This window comes from Chanodichthys erythropterus, chromosome 11 (genome assembly GCF_024489055.1).
Source record: "Chanodichthys erythropterus isolate Z2021 chromosome 11, ASM2448905v1, whole genome shotgun sequence".
Classification (NCBI taxonomy): domain Eukaryota; kingdom Metazoa; phylum Chordata; class Actinopteri; order Cypriniformes; family Xenocyprididae; genus Chanodichthys; species Chanodichthys erythropterus.
In genome coordinates, this window is record NC_090231.1 from 16285755 (window position 1) to 16313434 (window position 27680).

General features: G+C 35.2%; 1 protein-coding gene across 2 annotated transcripts; it reads left to right on the plus strand.

The window, feature by feature from the left end:
* The first annotated feature begins 1754 nt into the window (after window positions 1-1754).
* Window positions 1755-27085, plus strand: acox3 (acyl-CoA oxidase 3, pristanoyl). 2 transcript variants are annotated; one of them, XM_067401869.1, is made up of 19 exons: window positions 1755-1972; window positions 2469-2735; window positions 3444-3637; window positions 5672-5905; window positions 6280-6354; window positions 7076-7165; window positions 8605-8748; window positions 8837-8925; window positions 9160-9256; window positions 11009-11191; window positions 12281-12403; window positions 12573-12693; window positions 13349-13471; window positions 13664-13777; window positions 20497-20612; window positions 24062-24236; window positions 24510-24577; window positions 24694-24780; window positions 26457-27085. In XM_067401869.1, exons 3-19 carry the CDS (start codon window positions 3470-3472, stop codon window positions 26574-26576), a joined length of 2127 nt encoding a protein of 708 aa, XP_067257970.1. In that variant the 5' UTR covers window positions 1755-1972; window positions 2469-2735; window positions 3444-3469; the 3' UTR covers window positions 26577-27085. The 2 variants fall into 2 exon arrangements, with proteins under 2 accessions (XP_067257970.1, XP_067257971.1); XM_067401870.1 differs by lacking the exons at window positions 1755-1972; window positions 2469-2735 and adding an exon at window positions 2742-2783.
* Window positions 27086-27680: the final 595 nt, after the last annotated feature.

Consider the following 27680-nt stretch of genomic DNA (forward strand, 5'->3'; position numbering starts at 1 on the left):
TCCCTGTTTCCTGATCCATTAAAATGACGTGCACTTAGAGAGGAAATAAAAAAGACATAAATATTGCATTAACGTTATACCATTAGTTCACCTTTACTTGGTTTTATGGGTGTGACATCAAACCCTACGTTGTCTGGTCAAAGCTAACCATAAAAATTGGACTGTCTGGGCTCATAAACTACTTCCAAAATTAGGGAAATATAATTATTAAAACGTATTATAAAAAATATTTTAAAAACACTGAGATGAAAGTATCATTGAACATTTCTGTGTGTGCATTTTTTTAACTGAAATATTTTCAAATCCACTTTTTAAACTCTAAGGCCTGGTTTCACAGACAGGGCTTAGCCTAAGCCAGGATTAGGTCTTAGTTCAATTAGGATATTTAAGTATCTTTTAATTTCATAAACTTTTATAAACATACAGTAGAAAAAAAAACATTACAGGTGTGCATCCTGAGACAAAACAATGGCAATATTTACATAACAAAATCTAAAAATCACCGAGACATAAAAGTTACTGAAGGTATACTTATGAACTGTAATTGGCAGGGATTTTTTATTTTATTTTTTTCATCTTTTTGACATATTGTATAGATACATGTACAAATATAGGCCAACATTTGTTTTAGCTGTGTTGTATTCTGTCGTATAGGGTCACATTTGCGCATACAATATGCACAAAGCTTTCACCAAGTTGTTGCTTACCCATGCATGCTTAATGTCTGTCTCTTTTTTGTTTAGTGTTTGTGAGTTCAGTGTTTTTGGTCTGCTAGGAGCACTAAGTGGGTCACAAAATTATCCACTGTGTCGTTACTCTCCATGGAACAAAACAGAGAGGAAGAGAGGGATTGGGTGAGCCCAGAGGAAGAGAAAGGATGAGAGGTCGTGAGAAAGTGTGAGGTCATAATTTGTGTGAAGTCCCTACCAGGATCTGTGGTGAAACATGACTTAGGAATATATAACAGAATTAATAGTTTATTAATTAAGAATTTAATTATGTAATTGTGGAATAATTGAATTGTTTTATTGTTGACACTTGAAAACTACAAACTATCTATCTATCTATCTATCTATCTATCTATCTATCTATCTATCTATCTATCTATCTATCTATCTATCTATCTATCTATCTATCTATCTATCTATCTATCTATCTATCTATCTATCTATCTATCTATCTATCTATCTATCTATCTATCTATCTATCTATCTATATCCTGGCCAGAACTACAATGTATATCACTATATGTGTATCTCATCTCTCTCTCTATCTCTCTCTCTCTCTACATACACACACACACGTAGTAAAGTGATTATTAGTCTCATGCACCACTGCAGCTCTGGCCAGCAACTCAATAACCACAAACCAGACAGATATAAGTATGAAACAAGCAAGAAACAATCTTTTTTTTTTCCATTTGGCCATATAATATAATATAATATAATATAATATAATATAATATAATATAATATAATATAATATAATATAATATAATATAATATAATATAATATAATATAATATAATATAATTTGATACCCTCCATTATGCTGTACTTATAACAGTAAACAATTCAGATTAAAGAGATTCTTTGAAATTATTGTTTGCCATGTTGTTTTCCAGAGTTCCCTCTCTAGTGTATACAGTACTCAGTTATACTGAGCCGGCGTTCTGACGTAAACACGGAAGCCTGCACTGCGTTCACTATACAATGCGTATGACAATAGTTCAAAATTGTTAAATAAAATCGTTATTTTTGTTTTGTTTTTGTGCAGAAAAAGTACCAAAAGAAGAACCACTGTAGTCACCTGGACTATTTTAACAATGTCTTTACTACCTTTCTGGGCCTCAAAAGGTGCAAAAAAAAGTGCTGCTCATGTGTGGTTCAGAAACCCTCGGATTTCATACAAAATATTTAAATTTGTGTTCTGAAGATGAATGAAGGTCTTACAGGTTTGGGACGACATGATGGTGAGTAATTAATGACAGAAATGTCATTTTTGGGTGAACTAACCCTTTAAGTAAATGCAGTGTACGAATAAATATTAGGCCTACCTCTTGAGTCTTTCTTAAGAGCTGCATAACAGCGTCCCCTGCCGTACAAAATCATGTTAACAACTCAAAACACGACTTTTGTGTCTGCCGGAATGACTCGGGAAAAAATCCATTATTTCAGAATATTTAATACAATTTTGATATGTATGTATTTATTATTATTGTTATTATTACCAGATCGAAACAAACTGTGCATTTACTGAATAATAAGCCTGTTTCCTCTTATTATATATTCTTCTATTTTCTAATGTGCAGAATACATTTTTAATCAATCATTTCTTTTAACTGTTTTTGATTTGTTTAAGTTTTTTTTTTTTTAATTGTTGTGATGTAAAGCATTTTGAATTACCATTGTGTGTTATTTGTGCTAATATAAATAAATATAAACTGTTTTGTCTTGTCTTATACACAGTGTTTGGCTAGTGGCAACATATCTTGTTGTTTACCACTGAAAATCCCAAAAGTATCACACACCCCTCCAGGTACACCTGTAAGAAACCTTTTTCCTTGGCTTTCACATTCACTGAGCACAGGTGAGAAAAGGTTACTTTCTTGTTGTGCGCCTTTAAGCAGCAGCGCTTCTCTGATTGGTTGGATTCGGTCACATGATCACTTCCTCCTCCAAAGGGGCAGTGCATAGACTGGGGCAGTGCTGCAGCTCTTGAGGTTACGGCACAAGGTAAGGCATAAATGTTATTTCAGCACTGTTCAAACTGATTATATGAAGGTAAATCGTGACACACTTTTAAAACATTTTGTTTACTGTTTATGAGAGGTTCAATGACGTTAGCTAGCGTGCTAGAACAGTAATAAATAGTCAGTGGTGCTTATGTTTGTTTTGATATTGAGCCCATAGATATCTATATCTATATGTTTGTGAAACTTTCTATACTGTATAATTAACAAGGAAGAAAAAAAACTCTCTTTACTTATGTTTTTCACGCTACTCTTTTATATAAATCTCCCCAGAAACTTGTTGTTGTGTTTGATCTGTTTTGTGTTTTTTAAGTGTTGTAACTGACATTGAACTTTGATCTGAGTTGGTAACTAGGATCAGGTATTAACTGCACAGATTTAATGCTGCACTTGATAATAAATAGAGTTTTTAAAATAAAGTATTATAAAGTCTCAGCTAAAGTCTATGGCAAATAATGTGCAATGAAATAATTTACAGTTCCAAGTATCTAGAAAGTGTATTATAAGAAGAAAATATGCTGAAAAACTCTGGATGTCATTAATGTACATGAGGGAATAGCTGATTCAGACAATTATTAAACATACTGCTGTAGCAAAGGCAAATGTTTTCTTTCCTTAAGAAAATCCTCATCTTAGCAAAATGTTGTGGACGTGGTTGAATTTGATCATGTTTTTCTTTTTGATCCTGAAGATTTTCAAGTGCCTTAGTTTCAGGACATGAGTGTGCCAGCCATCACAGAAGCTAAATACGTTTTGGAAGAGAAAATGGGTGAGGGCATCCCAGATTTTCCCAATGGTCCTCTCGACATCTACAGGAAGAAAGCATCCTTCAGCTGGAAGGATATGATCCGGTTTCTGGAGGGTGATGAAATCATTGCATTCAAGGTAAGATAGTTATGGTTTGCTCATCCGTTTATTTTATTTTTTTGTCTAAGAAGAGTATGCGTTTAGTGATTTAAGAGTGCTGTTGTGCCTAACATTATTACCATATAATTATTAAAGTCCTGATTTTCATAATGTTCCAAAGATTTTATATATTTTCCCTCTTTTAAAAAGCAATTATACACAATATCAAGTGGGGAGCTGTCACGTTTATAAATGAAAAGTAAAAGTTCATCACATATGTCTGTCCTTAACAACCCCATGGATTTAGTGCGCTTAGTCCAAATCAGAAAAAATCTTCGGATTGAGCTGAATTTCAAATGAATGATTCCTTGTTTTTACGAGTCCACAGTAGTGATGGCCGCTTTCGAAACAATGCTTCATGAAACATTGAAACATTTACAAATATTCTGTCTTGAATCAGCGATTCGGAGTTTGTTTTAAAAACCAAGTCACATGCGTGATTTCAGAAACGAGGCTTTGTTAGGTCATACTGTTCCGAAACTTGGTTTCAAAGTTTCAAAATTTGATACACTGTATGGACAACAGTGTGTATTTATATATGTGTATGCATGACAACGCATTCAAAATACATTGACATTAATACGGAGTTGCTGCCCCCCTTGCAGCTATTAACAGCATCTACTCTTCTAGGAAGGCTTTCCACTAGATTTTGCAGTGTTTCTGTGGGAATTTTTGCTCATTCATCCAGTAGAGCATTTGTGTTGTCAGGCACTGATGTTGGATGAGAGGGCCTGACTCATAGTCTCCGTTCCAGTTCATCCCAAAAGTGTTTGATGGGGTTGAGGTCAGGGCTCTGTGCAGGCCAGTCAAGTTCTTCCACACCCGTTTCATCCAGCCATGTCTATATGGACCTTGCTTTATGGCACAGTCATGCTTGAATACACATTATTTCGATGGTAATGTTCTCCTGGCGTCCGCCAAACCTAGGCTACCCCATCAGACGGCCAGAGAAGCATGATTCAACACTCCACAAAACACAATTCCACTGCTGGCGTGCTTTACACCAATCCGTCTGACACGTGGCATTGTATTTGGTGATGTGAGGCATGCATGCAGCTGTTGGACCATGGAAACCCATTCCATGAAGCTCCCACCGCACAGTTTTTGTGCTGATATTAATGCCAGTGGAAGTTTGGAACTCTTCAGCTATGGAATCAGCTGAGAATTAGCGACTTTTACGCACCATGCGCCTCAGCACTCGGTGAACCCACTCTGTGACTTTACGTGGTTTTCTGCTACATGACTGAGTTGCTGCTGTTTCTAAATGCTTCACCTTTCCCATCTAGCAGGGGTGAAATTTCACAAACTGACTAAATTCACTGAGCTCTTCAGAATGAATTTTTTTTTTTCACAAATGTTTGTGAATGTAGTCTGCATGGTGCTTGATTTTATACACCTGTGGCAATAGGTCTGACTGAAAAATCTGAATTCAAGAATGAAGAGAAGTGTCTCAATACTTTTGTTGATTAAGTGTAGTTCTCCACTATGCTGTTGATCTAGTGAAGCCATGAACAAATGTCTAAAGGTTTTTAACTAAAATTGGGTCAGTTTTATAATGTGAGTTCATTTATAATTCATTTAATTAATTTTTTAATACTTATGCATGCACAATAAAAATGAAGTGAGAATATTTAATTGCTTCAAAGGCCTGCCTATTAACACACAAAACAAGGACTACACATTAATAAAAAGAATTTTACAGAATAGAATGCAAATTGAATGGTATTTAATTATTTGTATGTTACATTCAATTGATTACACTTTAATGAAAACATTTGTAAAAGGTGTAATAATTCATGTTTGGACTGAGTTTTCTTCGCATTTTCTTATGGTTATCATATTGTTTTGACCAGCAGGTGCTGCCAACCTGTGGCGTTTTGAGTGCTTCATTTTATGAAGCATGTGGTTCAGCTGAGCTGATTGAGTGTTTCGAAAAGCTTCATTTCTCCCATCACTAGTCCAGTCATTGATATAGATTTCTTCTCAGCTGTCTTTCTCTTTCTCTCCGAGCAGCAGCACGTGTTCAGAACACTGGAGAGTGACCCGCTCTTTGCCCGGCAGCCTGGTGAGGACATCCCAGTGGAGCGGAAGAGAGAGCTCACCTTCCGCCGCTGTAAACAGTTATTTAAGTATGACTTTGTAACACGTGATGATATCATGCAGAACCCCTGGAAGATGTCAATCCTCAATGACTGCCTGGGAATGTATGACTGGTCTTTGGGAGCCAAGTACTTCCTTAGCAAAGGGGTGAGCCCATTTTACTAAATGCCATCCAGAGACCCCAAAATATAGGAGTGCACAGATAAATCATTTGTATATAATAAATACTGCAATATTCCATTAAAAAACAATTGATTTCATGGTGACTTTAACACACTCACCTCCCCAGAAGAGTTTGTAAAGATCACACAGAAGTGATTACTTGATACTCATATTTTGCATTTTTGGTTAATTGCTTTCTCTTTGCTTTGCCATGTATTATTATTTATTAATGCATTATTACATGCATTAATAAATACATTATTATTACATGCATTATCATTATTGTTTATTAATATTTGTGAAGATAATTTCTTTAAAAAAAACGTATTTGTAAACGTATTTGCTTTCAACCTTATTAGATGTTTGGAGCCACAGTGGCAAACACAGGATCTCAGAGGCACCTGAAGTTTGTGGAGGACATTGAGCAAATGATGGTAAAAGTTTTTATGAAATGCAAAAAATAAAAAAACATATCAGCCATAAAATATTTATTGGAAAACTTGACTGAAAGCTTCTCAATTTCAGTGTACTGAGTAAATGTAGATTGCATACATAGCAAATATGTTTGGCTTAGCATTTTTTTAAGATGGCCACTACTTTACAAAACTCAAGGGAAAAGGTAGTTTTAATATTTGCTTTTAAAGATTATCATAAGATTATTATTTGCTTTTATATATAATCATATTTTGGTGTTCAAAGTATTATAGTATAATTTTATGATGGCTTTAAGGGCCTCGCATGTCATTATTCACCTTCCATACAACTAGAACGTTTTGAAACACAAGCTCAGTAGGCCATAAACAGGAAGTTCAGAGGTGGTGTGTGTGTGTGTGTGTGTGTGTGTGTGTGTGTGTGTGTGTGTGTGTGTGTGTGTGTGTGTGTGTGTGTGTGTGTGTGTGTGTGTGTGTGTGTGTGTGTGAGAGTGTGAGTGAGTGAGAGTGTGTGTGTGAGTGAGAGTGTGTGTGTGAGAGTGTGTGTGTGAGTGAGAGTGTGTGTGTGTGTGTGTGAGTGAGAGTGTGTGTGTGAGTGAGAGTGTGTGTGTTTGTGTTTGCACATGTATGCTTGCGCGTGTGTATACAAACCAGTGAGTTGCCTTTGACATTAGTAATGGAAAACCACATGAGCCACTGACAGCAAATTTCTCTGTCTGTTTAGACATTTGGATGCTTTTCATTGACAGAGCTGAGCCATGGCAGCAACACAAGAGCCCTGAGGACAACAGCCAGATATGACCCCAGCACTCAGGTACTCTAGTACCAGATGTGATGATGAACAGTCCTTTACCTGTAACCATATACAGTGGCATGAAAAAGTATGTGAACTCCTTGCAGAATCTGTGAAAATGAGAATTATTTTAATAAAATAAGAGGGATAATAAAAAATGCATGTTTTTTTGTTTTGTTTAGTACTGTCCTGAGTAAGATATTTTACATAAAAGATGTTTGCATTTAGTTCACAACAAAACAATAGCAGAATTTATTAAAATAACCCCATTCATAAGTATGTGAACCATTGATTGTCAATACTGTGTGTGGTTACCTGGTGATCTACTTTTGAATTCAAATATCATGGTAAATTGTACTTAATGTTTCTTCCGAGAAACATGCAAGTATCTTCTGTTGGTTCTGAAGGGCAGTACTAAATGAAAAACAATGATATTTAAACAAAATAAGAAAACATCTTGAAGAAAACAGGATGAAGACAATGACATCTTCATCCTGTTCAAATTTTTCGCACCCCGACTCAGTGCATCATGTTTCCTTCTGGAGCATCAGTGAATGTTTGAACCTTTTTTAATAGTTGTGTTTGAGTCCCTCAATTGTCCTCAATGTAAAAAGATGGATCACAAAATCATTCAGTTACTGCTGGAAAGGGTTAAAATATGCAAAAATGCTTGAAAACTGATGAATCTGCAGGAGCTTGAGGAATTTTCTGAAGAACAGAGCTCAGTTTAACTGCTCAGGACAAACAAGAGACTCATGAACAACCATCACAAAACATTAAAACAGTCATAGATCATCCAGGTAACCACACACAGTATTGAGAATCAATGGTTCACATACTTATGAATGGGGTTATTTTAATAAATTCAACTATTGTTTTGTCTTGTGAACTAAATGCAAACATCTTTTATGTAAAATATCTTGCTCAGGACAGTACTAAACAAAAAATAACATGCATTTTTTATTAAAATAATTCTCATTTTCACAGATTCTGCAAGGGGTTCACATACTTTTTCATGCCACTGTAGATATAACAGAAGTCTGAACACATTGCATTAATTTAGCATATCACTGAAAATCACATTACTTATAACTTTTTTTGAATTAGATTATACGAATGTGGCCTTACAAGTCACAACGGGACATTGACTGTTAATTTATTAATCTTGGTAAATGTTAATTTGATAATAATATGTAATAAATATTATAATAAAAACAAATTAAGTTAACATTGGCAAAATAATGAATGCTATTCTTAAATAGCATTTATGAATAATAAATGCTATTGTTTATTGTTGATTCGTGATAGCTGAAGAAGTATTAGTGACCATACTAAAAATGTCATACTCAAACCAGCTTTCTTTCATTATTCTTTTACCTGGTTTTTAATTTTTTTTTTCTTCAGTTTATTATGCCTGATGTTCCTACAGTAGCTAATTTATGTTGTTTTTAAATCCGCAGGAGTTTGTGATAAACTCTCCAGACTTTGAAGCAGCAAAGTTCTGGGTGGGGAACTTGGGAAAGACGGCCACTCATTCAGTCGTATTTGCACAGCTCTACACCCCTGATGGGCAATGTCACGGCCTTCACTCTTTTGTAGTCCAAGTATGTGTGAAAATACATTTACAGTTCATTTTCTTGTCTTTTTAGATCAGCTGTGACTAAAGCGGTTTTAATGTAATTTAATTTATAGGTCAGGGACCCAAAGACCTTGCTGGCAATGCCAGGAGTGATGGTTGGGGATATGGGGAAGAAACTGGGTCAGAACGGTCTGGATAATGGGTGAGTTTAATGCTGGACTGTGGACTGGTAAGATGTTGTGATTGCAGTATTTGGTCATTAGATGGCAGTAAAAGAAAACCCTAAATGGATATTTCCATGTCTCACTTCTCTGTAATATATCCTTCTGCCCATATAAATGGAAAACTTATTCTTTATTATAGTTGTCAGTGTAATCATTTAACAAAAACATTTATTTTGATGTGTATAATAAATCAGAGGTTTTGTTTTTGTCAGTTTTGCGGTGTTTCACAATGTGAGGATACCTCGGGAAAACTTGCTAAACAAAACAGGAGATGTTACACCTGATGGGCGCTACGTTTCACCTTTTAAAGTAAGCAGTATTAAATGATTGCCTAATAATAGTTACATATACTTCCTGGTTTTATTGCAGTTATACTGTAAAAACTATCTGTATTATCTCTTTACAAATAAGACTATATACATGAACATTAGTAATAGCAATAGAACAACATTTATTAATTGCTTGTGTTAAGTTTCTACATTTATTAATACATTTTCCACATTAAACTAATCATGAACAATAGTATATTTTAATTTCACATTAGCCAAGATCAGTAATGCTGTAACGCTTTATATAACAATATTTAACTACATTAGTTAACATGAACCAATAATTAACAATATTCCTACAATATTTATTCATCTTTATTAATCTTTATCTCAACATTTACTAATACATTTTTAGAATCAAACGTTGTATCTGCTAACTTTAATTCATGCACTGTGAACTAAAATGAACGTTAACATTAACAAAAGTTAATAAATGCTGTAAAAATATATTGCTCCTTGTTATTGTTTTAGGGTAGGCAATTTTTTTCATAAACAATCTTTTTTATTTTGGTTGAAACTCTCTTCACTTCCTGATAGCAATCAATGATAGAAGTGATCTAAATATTAAAAAATGTACATATAACATCTATGGAAGTCTCAGGACCAAAGAATGTTTGTCGTAACCATAATTTAGAAATGGCAACCTGTGATGCTCAGAAGCTGTACACTCGGATTTATGTGTTTCTATGTCAGCACTATCAATACCGAAATTAATCTGCAGCATTCAGTTGGTACAAATAAGAGCTCTCTGTGTTGTTTCTGTTCATTACCGTTGTTATGTGCTTTGAGACTTGAGGTAATTTAATGGCGTGTCTTATGGCGCTTTGCTGAATCTGCTTTGGGGTGTGTTTCCTGAAACACACTTCAAATGGTTGCAAGTTCCCTTGTTACCAACACAATTCAACTGAACTTGCGGCGATAGTTGGATAGTGATGCTTTTGGGAAATGCACCCCTGGCTGTGCGCCACCTGCGCATGTGTTTTGAAGGAGGTGTGGCTTTGTAGAGCGTTCTGAAGGGAGGTTGGGATCTAACGCTTTTAAAGCTAGCTTGCTATTGCTAGCTGCTCCGAAATTGCCTACCCTACCTTTAACAAATGAGACCTTATTGTGAAGTGTTAACCAAAAATTGTTTATTTTTACTTCATGATATCTAATGCATTAGCTAATGTTAATATATGGAACCTATTGTAAAGTGTTACCAAATAATCTTTAACATACCTTTTTTTTTTTTTTTTTTTTTAAATATAGGTTATGTGCAATGCAACAGTATTTTATTGATTTTATTAATGTACATAGGAAATAATAGAGCCATTTTATTGTGTATCCGTGTAGACATCTTACGGGTCATATAAACTTTTTGGTCGCTCTGCAGTAACGCAGTGGTGCAGTGGCTGTTATTCCAGCTGCTGTGCTGTGCTATGCTATGCAAGATGTACGAGAAGGAATCCCTGTGCTTTCATTTCAAACAAACAGGGAGTTTTTAATCACAGGAAAAGCCAGGCTGTCCGCCAATATTACTGACAGAAAGACATAAAGGGGTTTTTCTGAAAATAAACAGAGGTGAGAGGTTGAGGATGAATGAATAAGATATCTTTTGCCCTTCTTTTTCCTCACATTCTTTGTCTATTTTTTTTTTTCTTTGGTTTGGTCTTGTCATCTCTGCTATGTGTTTTCCATTACTTCATCATGTGTGTTTCCATCCTGTCTTTTTCCTAAACACACACCTTCACAGGACCCCAATAAGCGGTTTGGGGCGTCTTTAGGGGCTCTGTCAGGAGGCAGGGTGAGCATTACGAGGATGGCACTGGTCAATCTGAAGCTAGCAATGACTGTGGCTGTGCGATTCTCCGCCACACGCAGACAGTTTGGGCCCAAAGAGGACGAGGAGATTCCAGTGCTGGAATATCAGCTACAGGTACAGAATACTGACAGTCCAGTGGAAACATTTCAAGACAGAAGAAAAGAGTTAGAGACTCTAGATAAGTGATAATTATTTTCTTTTATGAGTCATGATCTGCTTGGTCTTCCTTTAATCTACCATTAAATAATAATAATAATAATAATAATAATAATATTAAATTAAATAAATGCTTTAAAAATAAAACTGTTTTAATTAAAAAATAATTGAAAATGTAATATAAAAGTAATGTCATTTTATAGAATAATTAAAAATCAAATGTGAGCAAAAATAATGGTAGCACTGTTTTACAGTATTATTTTTCAGTTTTTTTGTTGAATCTAACCATAATAAACCTAACATTAATGCATATTAAATAGTTACTTGAACTCAATGCTTTCTTGTTTCACTGTTAGTGCATGTACTGTAAATAAAGTGGCTGTAAATAAAAATAACTTTAAAATATAAAAAGAATATATATATATATATATATATATATATATATATATAATATATAATATATTATATATATATATATATATATATATATATATATATATATATATATATATATATATAATATATATATAAATATTATACACTCCTTATTGTAAAGTGTTACCATTTGTAAAAAATAATTTAAAAAAGTTAAAAATTTTAAATATAAAAAGAACCAACATTAATAAACACTGTAACAAATGTATTGCTCATTGTTTGTTCATGTTAGTTAATACATCAACTAATGTTAACAAATGAGACCTTATTGTAAAGTATTACCATAATATTTGTATCTCTTTATCAAATATCCAATATTTAAATATATTATCAAAATTCATACTTCATACTTTAATGCACTAAATGGCCAAAAGTGTAACTGGCATATTGGCAACATTTAAAAATGCACTAAACATTTAATAGTTCTTTGTAAAGCTATGACCAGCAGTGATCTTTTTGGAGAGTGTTTTCTTACACTTCTCAGTGTTGTTTTTCTCGGCCGGTATCACTGAAGGTTACATTTACTCATTCTTAGTTCATAGATCAAAGTCGCTGCTTTTGAGCTATTTGTTTTTGACCCATCCTGTTCATGTGATCCATCCTCTGTTGCAGCAATGGCGTCTTATTCCATTTCTGGCTGCTGTGTACGCACTGGAGCACTTCACTAGATCCTTCTCCATGAACTTTGTCGAATTTCAAATTGGACTCATAATGAAGGACAAAAGTGACAGACAGGTATAGATCATATGCTTTTAAATGTGCTGAAAATACGAGCATCCAAGAAATCTGAAATAAAACATTCTTAAGCTCCTTTTTTCATGAAAGCATCTTGATCACTAAATTCAGAAAGTCAGAATCTTCTAGTGTTTGATCACATATATATATTGTGTGTGTCACTCCTCAGGCTGAACTGGGCAGAGAGATCCATGCCATGTCGTGCGCTAGTAAACCTCTGGGATCGTGGACAGCCCAGCGAGGCATTCAGGAATGTCGAGAGGCTTGTGGAGGACACGGCTACCTTGCCAGTAAGGAATCTTTGGAATATTCATAAACTTGATGTTTAATAGAAGCATAAACTACAGTGGCCCAGTAGTGCACAACACAATGAAAAAAACAAATTTTAACAACACAGTAGAATCAAGCCACAACACAACGGAAACACAATGCAAACAAATCACAACGCAACGGAATTGAGACAAACGTAATGGAAGTGCTTCTGCTCCTTTCTCAGGGTGCACAGAGGGTGTGTTAATGCTAAGGATATTACATTAAAGGTAAAGCTCTAACAAAATGTATATTTCTTTACTGTATACCCATTTTTTTTTTATAAGTCCTTCAGCTGCACCTATTGCTTTTGAAATTATCTTAGTCATTTATATAGCTATGCGAATTTAAAGTGTCATTTAAAAAGCCTGGTACAGTAAAAGTGTGTGTGTGTGTGTGTGTGTGTGTATATATATATATATATATATATATATATATAGCATATATAATATAGAATATATATATATATATATATATATATATATATATATAATAATATAAATAATATAAATGCCCCATTTGTGTGTAGCTGTTTAAATTTTGTTGTGTTGTGCTCTACTGGACCACCATAATAAAAACCATGTCAAATATCATAAGAACTTCTAGTTCATCTTCTGTTTGTCTTTTCATGTGAAGTGAACCGGCTGGGAGACATGCGCGATGACAATGACCCAAACTGCACTTATGAAGGAGACAACAACGTCCTCCTGCAGCAGACCAGCAACTACCTGCTCGGCTGGCTCCAGCACAAACAGGAAGGTCTCTAAACATTAGAGTTTTTTCACTAACATGTGTAGTCCATCATGGTTTTTCTCAATAGGAAGAAGTAATGACAGTTGTATAGTGTTTGTTAATAGTTGTATAATTGTTTTACAGAATATGAAGACTGCTTTTTGTGTCTGATATAGATTTGAAATGTCTTGCTTTTTCTGGTTCTCTTTCTTGATCAAGGTAAAGGAAGGATTGAATCCCCTCTTGAGACTGTGAACTTTTTAGAGGACATGAGCAGCATTCTGCAGAGCAAGTTCACAGTTGGCTCAGTGGAAGAGTGCATGAACTCAGCCGGTATGCAACATTAACGCTACATTCTCCATAACAGGGACATGTATATGCACAACCACACGCACCAACCACATTACTCATCTAGCATTCGCTTCACCTCAGTTACCTTGGTTTCCCTTGTGCTCTTCTTCTTTTTTTCAACTTAAACTGCAAACTCCATTGAAACTTCATTTTGTGGATTATTTCAGCTTTTGTATGAAATCTTATATAATTTTTTTAAGTAGGACTGTTGGTCAGTAAAAAAAAAAAGAATTGCAATCATGAATATATTTTCACATTGAATCTCCAAATGAATGTAAATACAACAAAGACAGTCCATTTAAATTATTAATATTTTAAATATTTGTTTAATGCATTTTTAAAGGCCATATCTCTGGGACTACTGGCTACTACTGCTTTGTTTTTGTTTTTAATTTTTGGGGATTAAATGAGTACTGAAAATATTATAACAACATTTGAGGTAATTAAACTTTTATGAAAATTTAATGCTAGCCTAAAGATGTGGGGAAAGCCTTTAGCATAGCTACTTGAGGATTTTAAAAAGTGGATGCTGCGTTAATTTTTATTAATTATTTTTTACAGGTAATATTAATCACAGAAATTAATGCATTATTTTCCCCAGACCTATTTTAAGGAAATTTAAGATTAAAATTTAAAGACTCTCTAAGCTGGGTTAAAAACAATAGAGTTTGGGTTATTTCACAACCCAGCTATGGGTCAAAATTGGACAAACCCAGCATTGGGTTGTTTTTACCCAGCTTGAGTTAAATGTTTGACCCAACATGCTGGGTTGTTTTTATTAAACTCGACCATTGATTAAAAATGACTATATTGCTGGCTTTAAATGATTAATTTAGTATTAATTAAAAGGTGAACATTTATTAATAAGCAAGAACACTCAGGAATGCACAAAAATATAGGCAAGAGTTAAAGGTGCTAAAGAGGATGTTTTGTTTTATACATTTTTGCAATATTACTTGAAACTGTCTTTACTAACTGATAAAAGACTATTTATTAGGTGCACGGAAAGTAATAATATTAATATACATCATCTGTGCATGAGGTAGGGCCTTAAAAACATCAGCCAATCCTTTACGCGATCATCGCGTAAAAGATTGGCTCTCTGGCTTGTCAATCACTGCCGTGACGTTCCCTGTGAGAGACGAGCGCCGCATACAATGTTTTTGTCAGGAGACAGGAATAACAACTGCAGATTATGAGTTACCTGCGGTGAGTCCGACATAATGAATCCAAAAAACACGACAGCGAATGCCGGTGGTAAACACTTGTGTTCCAATACTTGTGCACGAGTTTTGGGAGGCGTTCCTTTGAAAGGAGGGGGGGGGGGTGTTCTTACGCATGCGCTCATTTCAAAAACTCAGTAACAGTCTTTGGATTCTCAGTCGACGAAAAAATCCTCTTTATCACCTTTAAAACAACATGTACATGTGTATGTGAGTGAAAAGAAAAGAATGTCAACTCAATTATACAGCTTATAAAATTAAACGCTTTTTAAAAGTTAAATATTTAATAACTTGCGTTTGAAAACATATTTTTTTCTCATGCAAACAAACAGACTAAAAGCACTATATCCGAAAGTTTTTTGTGTTGATTCTATCACATTTTATACTGTAGCTCTAGTTCATAAAATGTGATAGTACCAAGAACCCAAAATTGTAATACTTTTCCTTTGAAGCACTTGTATTGTCTTCAGGAACTGCAAATCTAGTTCAGTTCTGTTATTCAGCTAGTGAATCCTAAATGGGTATAGTTCACCCAAAAATGAAAATGTCAACCATCAACTGTTTGGTTACCCATATTCTTCAAAATATCTTCTTTTGTGTTTGAAACAAATTGAGGGTGAGAAAATGAATTTTCATTTTTGGGTGAACTATTCCTTTAAGTTTAGTTTAATAGAGTCATTCATTCACTCTCAGAGGAAGCCAAATAAATAAACTGAGCCTCATGTGTCATTTTCATATCCCACTTGCATGGTGCTGGTTTTGTGTAATACAAGATGTTTGTGTACAATGCTTTTTTTTTTTTTTTGGGAGAGCACATTATCTAATACATAAACCGTCACACCTCCACCGCACACAGAGAAAATGTGAGAATCTGCGTCACGCTGTGTTTTTGTGTGGTTTACTGTTAAAAGTGCTTCTTGATGCTGCAGACGGCTCCAGTGGGAGAGTTTTACTGAGTTTACCCTGAACCGAGCTGCACATCTGCTAAACATCTGCTCTTTTTATTGACATCATTCCTCATCTGGTGACTCAACTCATTGTTGCCTGCTTTAAGGGGTCAGAGGATCGTCGTTTTAATTAGATGAGGACAGGGAGTGGACTGCTTGGTTTTTAACTGAATTTTGTCACCTATCGCATCATGTGATGAGTGCCCAGGGAGTTTTTAAATCCTAAACCAGTTTTAATATTGTTACTCATCCCAGCTGTTTTACATCAAAACTTTGAATACCCTCATTCTGTACCTATAACAATCCATGACTTGAATCAGTCCAAGTAAATATGCAAACTCAAGAAATAGTTCTAAAACTAAACATCCTGTCATAATTTACTTACTTTCATGTCATTCCAAACCTGTATGACTCTGTGAAGCCTTTATATATAATGCATTATAAAAGTTACCACAACTTAAATAAATGCATGGTTGCAAGTTAAAAATTTTAATTTATTGTTTTAAAGGTGCTGTATGCGATTTCTCAAATTCGCTGTTGGAAATTGTTGATATTTGAAATCAATCCAAACAAACCCACCCCTCTCTCAAACTCCATTGTTTCCTCCTTCTTGTATAAATCTCATTTGTTTAAAAGACCTCTGAAGAACAGGCGAATCTCAACATAACACCGACCGTTATGTAACAGTCGGGGTGTACGCCCCCAATATTTGCATATGCCAGCCCATGTTCCCAACATTCTGAAAGGGATTACACGTCTGGATCTCTGCACAGCCGAATCATCAGACTAGGTAAGCAAGCAAGGACAACAGCGAAAAATGGCAGATGGAGCAATAATAATTGATATGATTCATGATAACATGATATTTTTAGTGATATTTGTAAATTGTCTTTCTAAATGTTTTGTTAGCATCTTGCTAATGTACTGTTAAATGTGGTTAAAGTTACCATAGTTTCTTACTGTATTCACAGAGACGAGCCGTCGCATTTTCATTTTTAAACATGTGCAGTTTGTATAATTCATAAACACAACTTCCTTCTTTATAAATCTCTCCAACAGTGTAGCATTAGCCGTTAGCCACGGAGCACTATCAAACTCATTCATAACCAAATGTAAACATCCAAATAAATACTGTACTTACGCGATTAGACATGCTGCATGACGAACACTTTGTAAAGATCCATTTTGAGGGTTATATTAGCTGTTTGAACTTTTTTTATGTTGTTTAAGGCAAGCGCGAGCTCCATGGGCGGGGAGCGTCAGCATTTAAAGGGCCACACACCCTGAATTGGCTCATTTATAATGATGCCCCAAAATAGGCAGTTAAAAAAATGAATTTAAAAAAATCTATGGGGTATTTTGAGCTGAAACTTCACAGACACATTCAGGGGACACCTTAGACTTATATTACATCTTTTAAAAAAAAGTTCTAGGGCACCTTTAAACAGTTTTTCACCAAGTCTCTGCTCAGGATTTTTTGGGCAGAGCTAAAACGGGGGTCTGATGATGCACTTGGACCCCCGAGCATGTCCCCGCCCTAACACTATATAACTGTCGATGACGCACCGAGCGTGGCGCCGCCCCTAACGCTACAGCGGCTCACCCGCTCAATCTCGAGTGTCATTAGTTATACAGCCCTTTGCACATTTAGCTACTAATGCCTTCGTCACACAAATGCATATTACATGGTTGTTATAATATACAATATGCTCGGTCTCCTTATTTAAATTCCTAAACGATGATATGAAGGATTCTAAAGTGATCGTTCTACACCTGATAATTTTACAAACTTTCATCAGACAGCTGGGATTCACAGATAATTCGCTGTTTTTAGTAAATGTGACTGAACAGATCTCGGCCCCCTCCCACGTCGTCCTTCCTACCGTCCCACCGATAACCGATGATATGGGGACGGACAGAGTCTCTCCCGTCCCGGCCTTCATCCTCCCGTCTCGCGGCACCGTCATTTGTCGACTCGACAACAGTCGGCAGTACGTGCCCACCAATGAGTATAAGTTGCTGAGTTTGCTTATGTTATAATTAGTAGATAGTCCACAGTAACTCTACTAAAATTTGCAACCCTCTAAATGATTCTTTTTATATTCATCAGTATGTTTGACTCATAGACTCAAGTCAGTTGAGACCAGTTGAGATGGCAGCTCTCGTGAGTGGGTGTGGTTTCAGTGCCGACAGCGGACACGCCCCCAGCGTTTGAGAGCAGAAAGCGCTGCCTATTTTTTAAAGATTTTGATAACTTATTTCATTTATTTGCAGTTTTTTTTAATCATTCAAATTTGGCAGGGTGGTTAATAACATATTTTTCTGTGGTGTGACAAACTCAGAACACATACTTTAAAATGACTTTACAGGGACTTTAATCGCCAACAGAACAGCAGCTCCAGACAATCAAAACCCAGTGTTACTTACATGATAAGGAATCAAAGCAGCCTCTGCATCTGTTTTCAGGCCTTCCCACTTAGCTCTCTCCAGCGCTGGAAAGCTTTTTTTATATAAACGCGGGTCCTAAAGTGCTTGCCCAGTCATAAACCTTCATTGTAGTGATATTCTTTTGAGCTCTTTTGTATTGTGTACCATTTCTCATTCTGCAGTTTTTTTTTTTTGTTATTTTCAAATCTCCCTCTTGCTCGTTCTCTCTCTAATGCTGATTTGGTTACACGTTTGTTGTTGGTATCGGCCCAACTAACTTCCAAACAGTGTATTTGAAATAATAATTTAATTACACCTTTAAGTTGCAAACATTATTTTTAGAGTTCTGTTGACATAATAATGTTGATCATTACATCAACTTAATATTGTCTGTAATTTAAACTAAAATTTCTGAGAATTGGCTTTTTTTTTTCTTTTTTCTTTTTTTTTAAAAATTAGGTTGTAGTAACTTAATGAAATTGTCTTGATAACTTTGGAAATTAGGCCGTGGATTTCTAGTTCCCAGCATGCTTTGCATAGGACTGTCTTTGTGGTTACCACTGTGTTGAAGAGTAGTAGTGTGTTTATGCTACAAATAATTAAGTTCCTCTAACTCAGTGTAGCTTGTTGGTTGAACCTAAATTCACTCAAAGTTGTCATAACTAAAACAAATTGATGCAAACTGTTTTTTGTGTGTGTGTGTGTGTGTGTGTGTGTGTAATGATGTGATAATGCACCTTACAATGCATTGTAAGGTCTCATAAATAATTATTACCACAGTTATAATACTTTATTATACTTATATAACACACTGAAAAGCCTAAACATTATGAGCAGTCACAGTTGAAGTTAAAATCATTGATCATCTCCTAACAAGGCCACATATTAAAGTCTGGGTAGATTAGATGGTAAGTAAGCAAACAATCAGTTCTCATAATCAACATTTTGGATGCAGGAGAAATGGGCAGGAATAAAGATCTGAGCAACTTTGACAAGGACCAAATTGTTATGGCAAGGCCTCTTGATGGAAATAACATCACAACATTTATTTCCATCAAGAGGTGCATCAATTTTTGGTCAAGTTCTTGTATTGTAAATGTAAGAGTCTAGCACTCTACCTCCCAACCATTCTTTCACTATTTGAGCCTGATGAATCTTGGCTTTGTCGCCCTGGAATGTGACCATTATACGTCTTCCTACATGGTTGTTTTAAAAAATGAAAAACTACACTCCTTCAAAATAAAGTCTCAGTGACACTCTAGTAGATGACATTTAAATCTATCTATCTAAAAAATTAGTGTCACCATATGCATCAATACCAACATAAATAATTGCCTTCAAATATTTATCATACTCATTTCTTCAGAGCTTATTTGCTGGATTGAGTGTTGAAGATATTTGAATTGAGTTTCACTCTCTGTGTGGTCTTGTTTCACAACCTTCTTTTCATAAACTTATTCTCATATTTAGAGAGGTTTGTGGGTTGTTTTCTGATTTATTAGTTCCTTTATAAGATTGGAAAGCCGTTTTCTGGACTTGTTTTGTTGTTTATAAATCTTAAAGGATGTTATGGATGTCTCAGTTTGTACTGATGAGGTTAATGCAGTCTTGGTCAGTATCTGGATTTTGCTTAGTTCATCAGTTCATGTTGTTAATATAGCATGAATGCACTTAAGTTCATCTTTCTATGGACCTAGAGATCGGGTTACTTCTGCTTCATGTTTTTGAGAATTACATCCAAGCTTCAACCATCCAAAACACGAGACTCCTTGTTCTTTAGTCACAGTCCCCACCCAGATACCTAATCCATGATTACATCTGTGTGGGGCCCAAACCGTTGCAAAACAGACCCCTTCCAACAATAGCTCCAATATCAGTTTAATATTTGTTCAGTTATCTTGGTTTTTAGACACTTTTAGGGCCCTTTCCACATAATTATATTTGTTATAACTGTCATGATTAAACAATATATCCACTTATGGATACAGTTACAGTTATGATTCTGTCATATAATTCAATTTTTATCTCTTCTTCATTGTTTTGCATCATCTGTCCATCTTTTTATATATTAATTAAATAATATTATTTGGTATTATGTCCTCAGTGCCTCTGGCAGCGTATAAGTGGCTGGTGTGTTTCTTACTGGGTGAGAGCCAAAGGAAGCTGTTTCATGAGAAATCCTCTGGACTGGGAGACTTTGAGGCACGAAACAACAGCCAAGTATGTTTTAATCCTGACTTTAATAGTATGAGACTTTACAATGACATGTATCTGTTTACTGGCAGCTCAGAGGGAGGTGAAGTATGCTATAGGTTTGTAAAATTTACAATTACCCAGCTGCCTTATACCTCACTCTGAATGCATACTCTTACCTCATTCATAATCTTACATCTTATACCAATTATGGTTAATAACATCATGGAAACTTACCTGAACCATAGACATAAACAACCATAGACACATGTGCTGTAAATGCTCAATGTTTTACTGTTGTCTTCAAGTCCTTAAGTCTTTAAGCTTATATAAAAGAAGACTTTTAATTGAAAGTCATAGTTATGATATATAGATATCCATTCAAGAATCATGTTTCACCATGCAGATTTAATGTTGTTATTCATGGGTGAATGGACTGTTAATACATTTTAGCATCAGGATGAATCACGGGGATAGAGCACCCTTCGTTTGCCATTAATACTTTCTGTACTTTCCCGTTTATGACTTATATCTAATATAAAACAGACCTCTGGTTCTTCAGGCATGTCTTAAATACTGAACAGACACTTGGCTCAGACATATCCCTTACTAAATATCTATTCCACTGAGCTACAAATCTACTTCACACTGGGCATTTCAAAGAGCCGCTGTCTGACCTCCACATCTTGAAGGATTTAAAGACTTTTTGTCATATTAGATTCATTTAGACCCATATATTTGCTACATGGGGTCAGAGTCACATGCAGGATGTGTGAAAGCTACCCGCATCACGTTTCTGAAAATGTTAAAGTATCATGGTAGAACCGAATCAAGCATCAACACAATAATGAAACGCAGGCGTTGCACCACATACACATCTAGTGGCCCTGATACTGTAAGTATTTGGACCTTTACCATTTAAAAAATAGTATATCTTTTGAATTGTTTATTCCTGTAAAAATGAATGCCATTTTGGTTTGGTATTTTGTTTTGTCTAATGCTATGACATACATGGCTTTAATGTTCAAATACTTTTTGGGTCACTATGGGTGTGTACACACTACCGGTCAAAAGTTTGGAATATTTTATTTATGTATTTATTTATTTATTTTGAAAATCTCTTATGCTCACCAAGGCTGTAAAAGCAAGTACTCTCCAAACCCAGTCATAGATTTATTCATAGACCCAGACAAAGATGTATTTTAGCCAGTTCTGGTTTAAATTGAGATCCCTTCCCAGTACAAAATGATACATTTTATTCAGGATTCTTTGAATTAAAAGAACAGCATTTATTTGAAATATAAATCTTTTGAAACATTATAAATGTCTTTACGGTCACTTTAATCAATTTAATGCATCCTTGCTAAAAGTATTAATTTCTTATCTTTTTCAGCTTTGCCATCACAATAATAAATTACATTTTAGAGTTATTTAAAGTTGTAATAATATTTCACAATATTGCCATTTACTGTTGTTGTTTTTATCAAATAAATGCAATTTAAGAGACTTCTTTCAAAAAAAAAAAAAAAAAAAAAAATATATATATATATATATATAACTATATATATATAATATAAAAATAAAACTGGGGATATATATCCTCCTGGGACCCAGGAATAGACTTCTGTCCTCTGTAGTGGACATTATATTTGAGTGACATCATACATGTCACAGTTTTAAGTCTGGATGTCCTGTAAAGAGCACATTCAGGGCTTTGCAGAGATACCAGATTTTTAGAGGTTTCGCCATTACAACAACAACTTCTTGGTCTTTAATTATGACTGAAAATGAAAATAAGAGTGCTAATGGAAATATGATAATATTTTGTGATTAAATTTAAAATTTATTAAAATCTGATTAATTTTCAAATTGTTTATTATAAATCAACATCTCAGGAAAATATTATGGGGTTTCAAATCAAAATATGACTTTCTGTATGTGCATATTATGAGGGTCTAGTCTAGCTAAAAACACACAGTCATTTAAAGGTCATATGATACAATGAGTTGAGTTTGGACACTGTCCACCTTGACTCCACCTTGAGTTTTCTGACACATAAGAGAGCAAGTTTAATTTGAGCATTTTGGAGGGATGAACAAGAATGGAAGGGAAAAAGACAGAATGTGATTGGGCAGGTTACAGTATGTGGCCAATGATTAAATTGTCTTAAAGGTGCCCTAGAATTAAAAATTGAATTCATAGCTGAATAACAAGATTTCAGTACATGGAAATGGCATACAGTGAGTCTCAAACTCCATTGTTTCCTCCTTCTTGTATAAATCTCATTTGTTTAAAAGACCTCCAAAGAACAGGTGAATCTCAACATAACACCGACTGTTACATAACAGTCGGGCGCATTAATATGTACGCCCCCAATATTTGCATATGCCAGCTCATGTTCAAGCATTAGACAAGGGCAGCCAGTATTAACATCTGGATCTGTGCACAGCTGAATCATGAGACTAGGTAAGCAAGCAGGAACAACAGCGAAAAATGGCAGATGAAGCAATAATAACTGACATGATCCATGATATCATGATATTTTTAGTGATATTTGTAAACTGTCTTTCTAAATGTTTCGTTAGCATGTTGCTAATGTACTGTTGAATGTGGTTAAAGTTACCATCGTTTCTTACTGTATTCATGGAGACAAGAGCCGTCATTATTTTCATTTTTTAAACACTTGCAGTCTGTATAATTCATAAACACAACTTCATTCTTTATAAATCTCTCCAACAGTGTAGCATTAGCCGTTAGCCACGGATCACAGCCTCAAACTCATTCAGAATCAAATGTAAACCTCCAAATAAATACAATACTCACATAATCCAATGTATTTATGCAGCATGCATGACGAACACTTTGTAAAGATCCATTTTGAGGGTTATATTAGCTGTGTGAACTTTGTTTATGCTGTTTAAGGCAAGCGCGAGCTCCGTGGGCAGAGAGTAAGAGAATTTAAAGGGGCCGCAGCATGAATCGACGCATTTCTAATTATGCCTCAAAATTAATAAAACAAAAATCAATGGGGTATTTTGAGCTGAAACTTCAGACACATTCAGGGGACATCTTAGACTTATATTACATCTTGTAAAAAAACATTCGATGGCACCTTTAAAACCTGCAGTGAGAGCATGAGAAAAATTAATAAAACAGACGTCCCTCACACACAATACTGACCCAGCAACCACCAAACACTGAGAATCACTCTCTAGCAACCAGACACAAACACATTGCTTAGGTCATGAATCGTTTTTCGTTTGAATTTTTTCCCTCTATAAACATCCCAATTAGTGTCTCGTCTGTGTGTCATGACCTGGCTCGTGATTATGTGGGTCGAACTGTCTTCATTTACCCCTTGACTCCATAAACACTCTTACTAGATATATATATATGTTTTAGTTTGTGTCCTTGGATTCTCTCTTTCTGAAACTCAACTCTCTCTTTGTTTCCTCTCGCTCTCTCTCTCTCTGTAGGTGTATTACTGTCGCTCTTTGGCTATTGCCTATATTGAGCACACAGTGCTGCAGCGATTCCATGATCTGATTAAGGATGAACAGACTCCAGCTGCTCTCAGATCAGTGCTGGGGCATCTCTGTGCTCTCTATGGCTTGTGGACTCTCACCAACCACATGGCCATCCTGTATCAAGGTAAACAGCATATTAAAATGATTTCTGAAAGATCTTAACACACTAAAGACTGAAGTGATGGCTGCAAAAATTCAGCTTTGTCATCACAGGAATTAAATTGTAATAATTGTAATAATATTTCACAATGATTTTTGATCAAATAAATGCGGCCTTGATGAGCATAAGAGACTTCTTTCAAAAACATAAAAAATATAGCGACCCCAACATTTTGGATCGTAGTTTAGCTCTTGTGAAGGTTGTTTGAGTTTGATTGTGGTCTGTTTTTGTTTGTAGGAGGTTATTTTTCTGGTCGGCAGCCGGTTGACTTCATCCAGACAGCTATTCTCGCTCTGTGTGGGCAGGTTAGTGTTGTGTTAGCTGTAGTTCAGATACAGACACCCTCACTAATAAGTGCATGATTATGCAAACATAAGGAAGGCGTTTAAATTGCTGGTGCTCTTTCATTCTCTCTGTGTAGCTGAAGGATGATGCTGTGGCGTTGGTTGATGTGATTGCTCCTCCTGACTTCATCCTGAACTCGCCCATTGGCAAAGCAGATGGTGAGGTAAGAGAACATACACAGGCACACGTGTACTCATGAAGAACGCTACTTACCGGTCCTCCACTGTGAATGTGGAATCACTTATAAAGACAAATGTCTCCAAGAGCTGCAGAAGCGATCATCTAATTTACAGAGACCCCAAAAAGTAAATCCACTTTTGCAATGACTTTAATTAACTGGTCACAAGGTGATTTTTAGTGGATGTACTGAATGAAGTCACTTCCTTTCATTTCACACATGCCGCCCTAGCTAAGTAACCACATGTTTATTGTTTAAATGTATTTTCTGTAATATTGTACACGAAAAGTGTTTTGTTGAATAAATGGCACTTGATATGTTGAATCTAAAGCAGTCACATTAATTTTCTATTGTTGTTGGTGCCACTTTATACCAGAATTAGCTGTAAAACAGTAACTGTCATGGACTTGCAACTGCTAGTAGATACACAAACATGCTACTGTGGGCATGTAAGGTAAGCTGCTGATGAATAAATAGACATACATAAATTCTGTATCAGATCTAGGCAGGTGGAGCTGGGGGAGGTGGAGGGTTTCAGAGGAACTCTGATAGTAAACTGCAGGACCAGCTTACAAAAAACACTGAACCAGACTATTTGAATGTTTAGCAAGCAATCTAATTGGCTAATTAATAAATGCTCATTTATTAAACATTTTAATAAATGTTAATTTCCAACATACTTTGAATTCATTTTAAGCAAGCAATACAGTCATTTTTAAACAATAGTTGAGTTAAATAAATCTACCCAGCTGGTTGGGCAAACATTTAACCCAACCGCTGGGTTAAAACAACCCAGTTGATGGGTTTGTCCATTTTCAACCCAACTTGGGTTGTTTTTAACCCAGCAGTTTTTTCTAATTATACATGTTGTTTACAGATTTGGTGTTTCTTTAAACAATAATTTTCCCTGCTAGTCTATTAAATAAGTTGGCCTGTGAGACAGACAGCTAGTGATGATGCAATATTTACTGGAAAATATTAGAACTTAATGTGTCACATAAGGGCGGTAAAGTCAGCACCACCTAATAAAATCAACAATTATTAGAACTTTGGGTGGTGCATTTCTTGTCACAAAACAAAAAAATAATAATAAGTAGTCCAGTTAATTAAAACGGACTCGATTCCAAGCATTTGGAAAAGCTAGAGGGTTTTTCCATTGTACAAAACACTGCCCTTAAGGGGGTTTAATTCACTAATCCTCTGAAACATGTTTCTGACTAGACATGATGGTTATGGCTGACTCATTCCTCCAGTCATATTCTCTCAGCACTTGTTTGGCAGGCCATTCATTTCTAAGTTTAAGAAAAAACAGTGCCTTACTAAACACTAGACAGAGCAGTCAATACACTCCCCACTGACACACAGACCTTTATACCGAGTCCCTGCTCAGTGAGACACTTCATGTTTACAGTTGGGGAGATGCTTACTGGAAATGAACTCTTCACTATGGCATGGAGTTCATTTTATGACTCATCTGAGGTTCTGATAAAAGGGAAGTCTTTATTCATGAAATCTCTCCACATGTGTGTTTTCTGACAGTTATTGCCTTGTTACTGATAGTAAGTATCATGGCTTGACCTTATTTTGGTCCAGCAGTTATGCAAGTGTTTTTTTTGTAATCAATGGCTATTCAGTATTTGTCTGTTTTTCATGTGTTTCAGCTCTACAAAAACCTGTGGTCTACAGTCATGCAGGGTAAGAATGTCCTGGAACGGCCATCTTGGTGGGCTGAGTTTTGTTCAGACAAACCTGCAGTTGGATCTCTCCAAGCCAAACTGTAACTCCTCACACTGGTCTACTAAGGGGAAACAGGATCATTTCAGACATTTGTGTGTTTGTCATTAAAGCCAAATAGTTTTATGATATTATAATACTGTCATACAGTTGTCACTGATAAATTCAGCCTTGATTGAGTTTCTTGAAAGGTCGTATGAGATTATGGAATATGATAAGGAGGTTAAAAAAAGTACAAGAAAGAAACGCAAGTGTAAATCATTTGTTTGGTTTGACTCTATAAATATTGAGGGTCAGATATATTGTTTGAATGCACAAACAACTAAGCCATAACAAAACCTAATCTAATTTCAAAAAATTTTGTCATGTTGATAACTGCATTCATATACAGTAGATCTACTTAGGAGTGAATATGTATGATTGATTATTTTACATAACATTATTATGGATGATGGATGATTTTGAGCACAAATCCTTTTATGTATGTTTAATACATTATATTTCATAATATGTAAGAATGTAATTATAATAAATCTTGACTTTTTATCAAAAGAAATACTTTGAACTGGAGTCTTTTTATTTAGACATGAATGCAGTGCAGCTGTATGATATATATATATAGAGATAAGCATTAAGGTATGAGAGGCTGTGCTGTATCATGAATAAGTCACTGCTGAAGGGCGTTGTTAGGCAAAAACGGTTACCACACAATACAAATATTAAAGCTAAAAATATGTATCAATTCAAATCTCATGAAGTAAACTATAACTAAAAGCATTTCCTCCGCCGGAAAAAATTAGTCCCTGACAGTGAACAGCAACAAAAGTTACATTATTACGCCATTAGATGGCGGCAAAGACTGTCTTTATGAGTGTGTCAGTCAGTAGCGAAGACTTTTATATTGAAAAGACTGAATTGTTGTGAACATGGAACAAGATGGTACTGACAAATGCTTTGACTACAGAGAGGAGCAAATCCATTGCCAACCCAATAAATACTTTATTATAAAAAAATATAAAAAAATGCTTTGACTAATGCTGTCAGTCACGGGAAAACCCCTTAATTGTTAAAAGGACAAGATAATACATCGGACATTTGAACAGATTTTCTATTATGAACATAGGACTGACCTGAAGGAAAAAGCTACATCT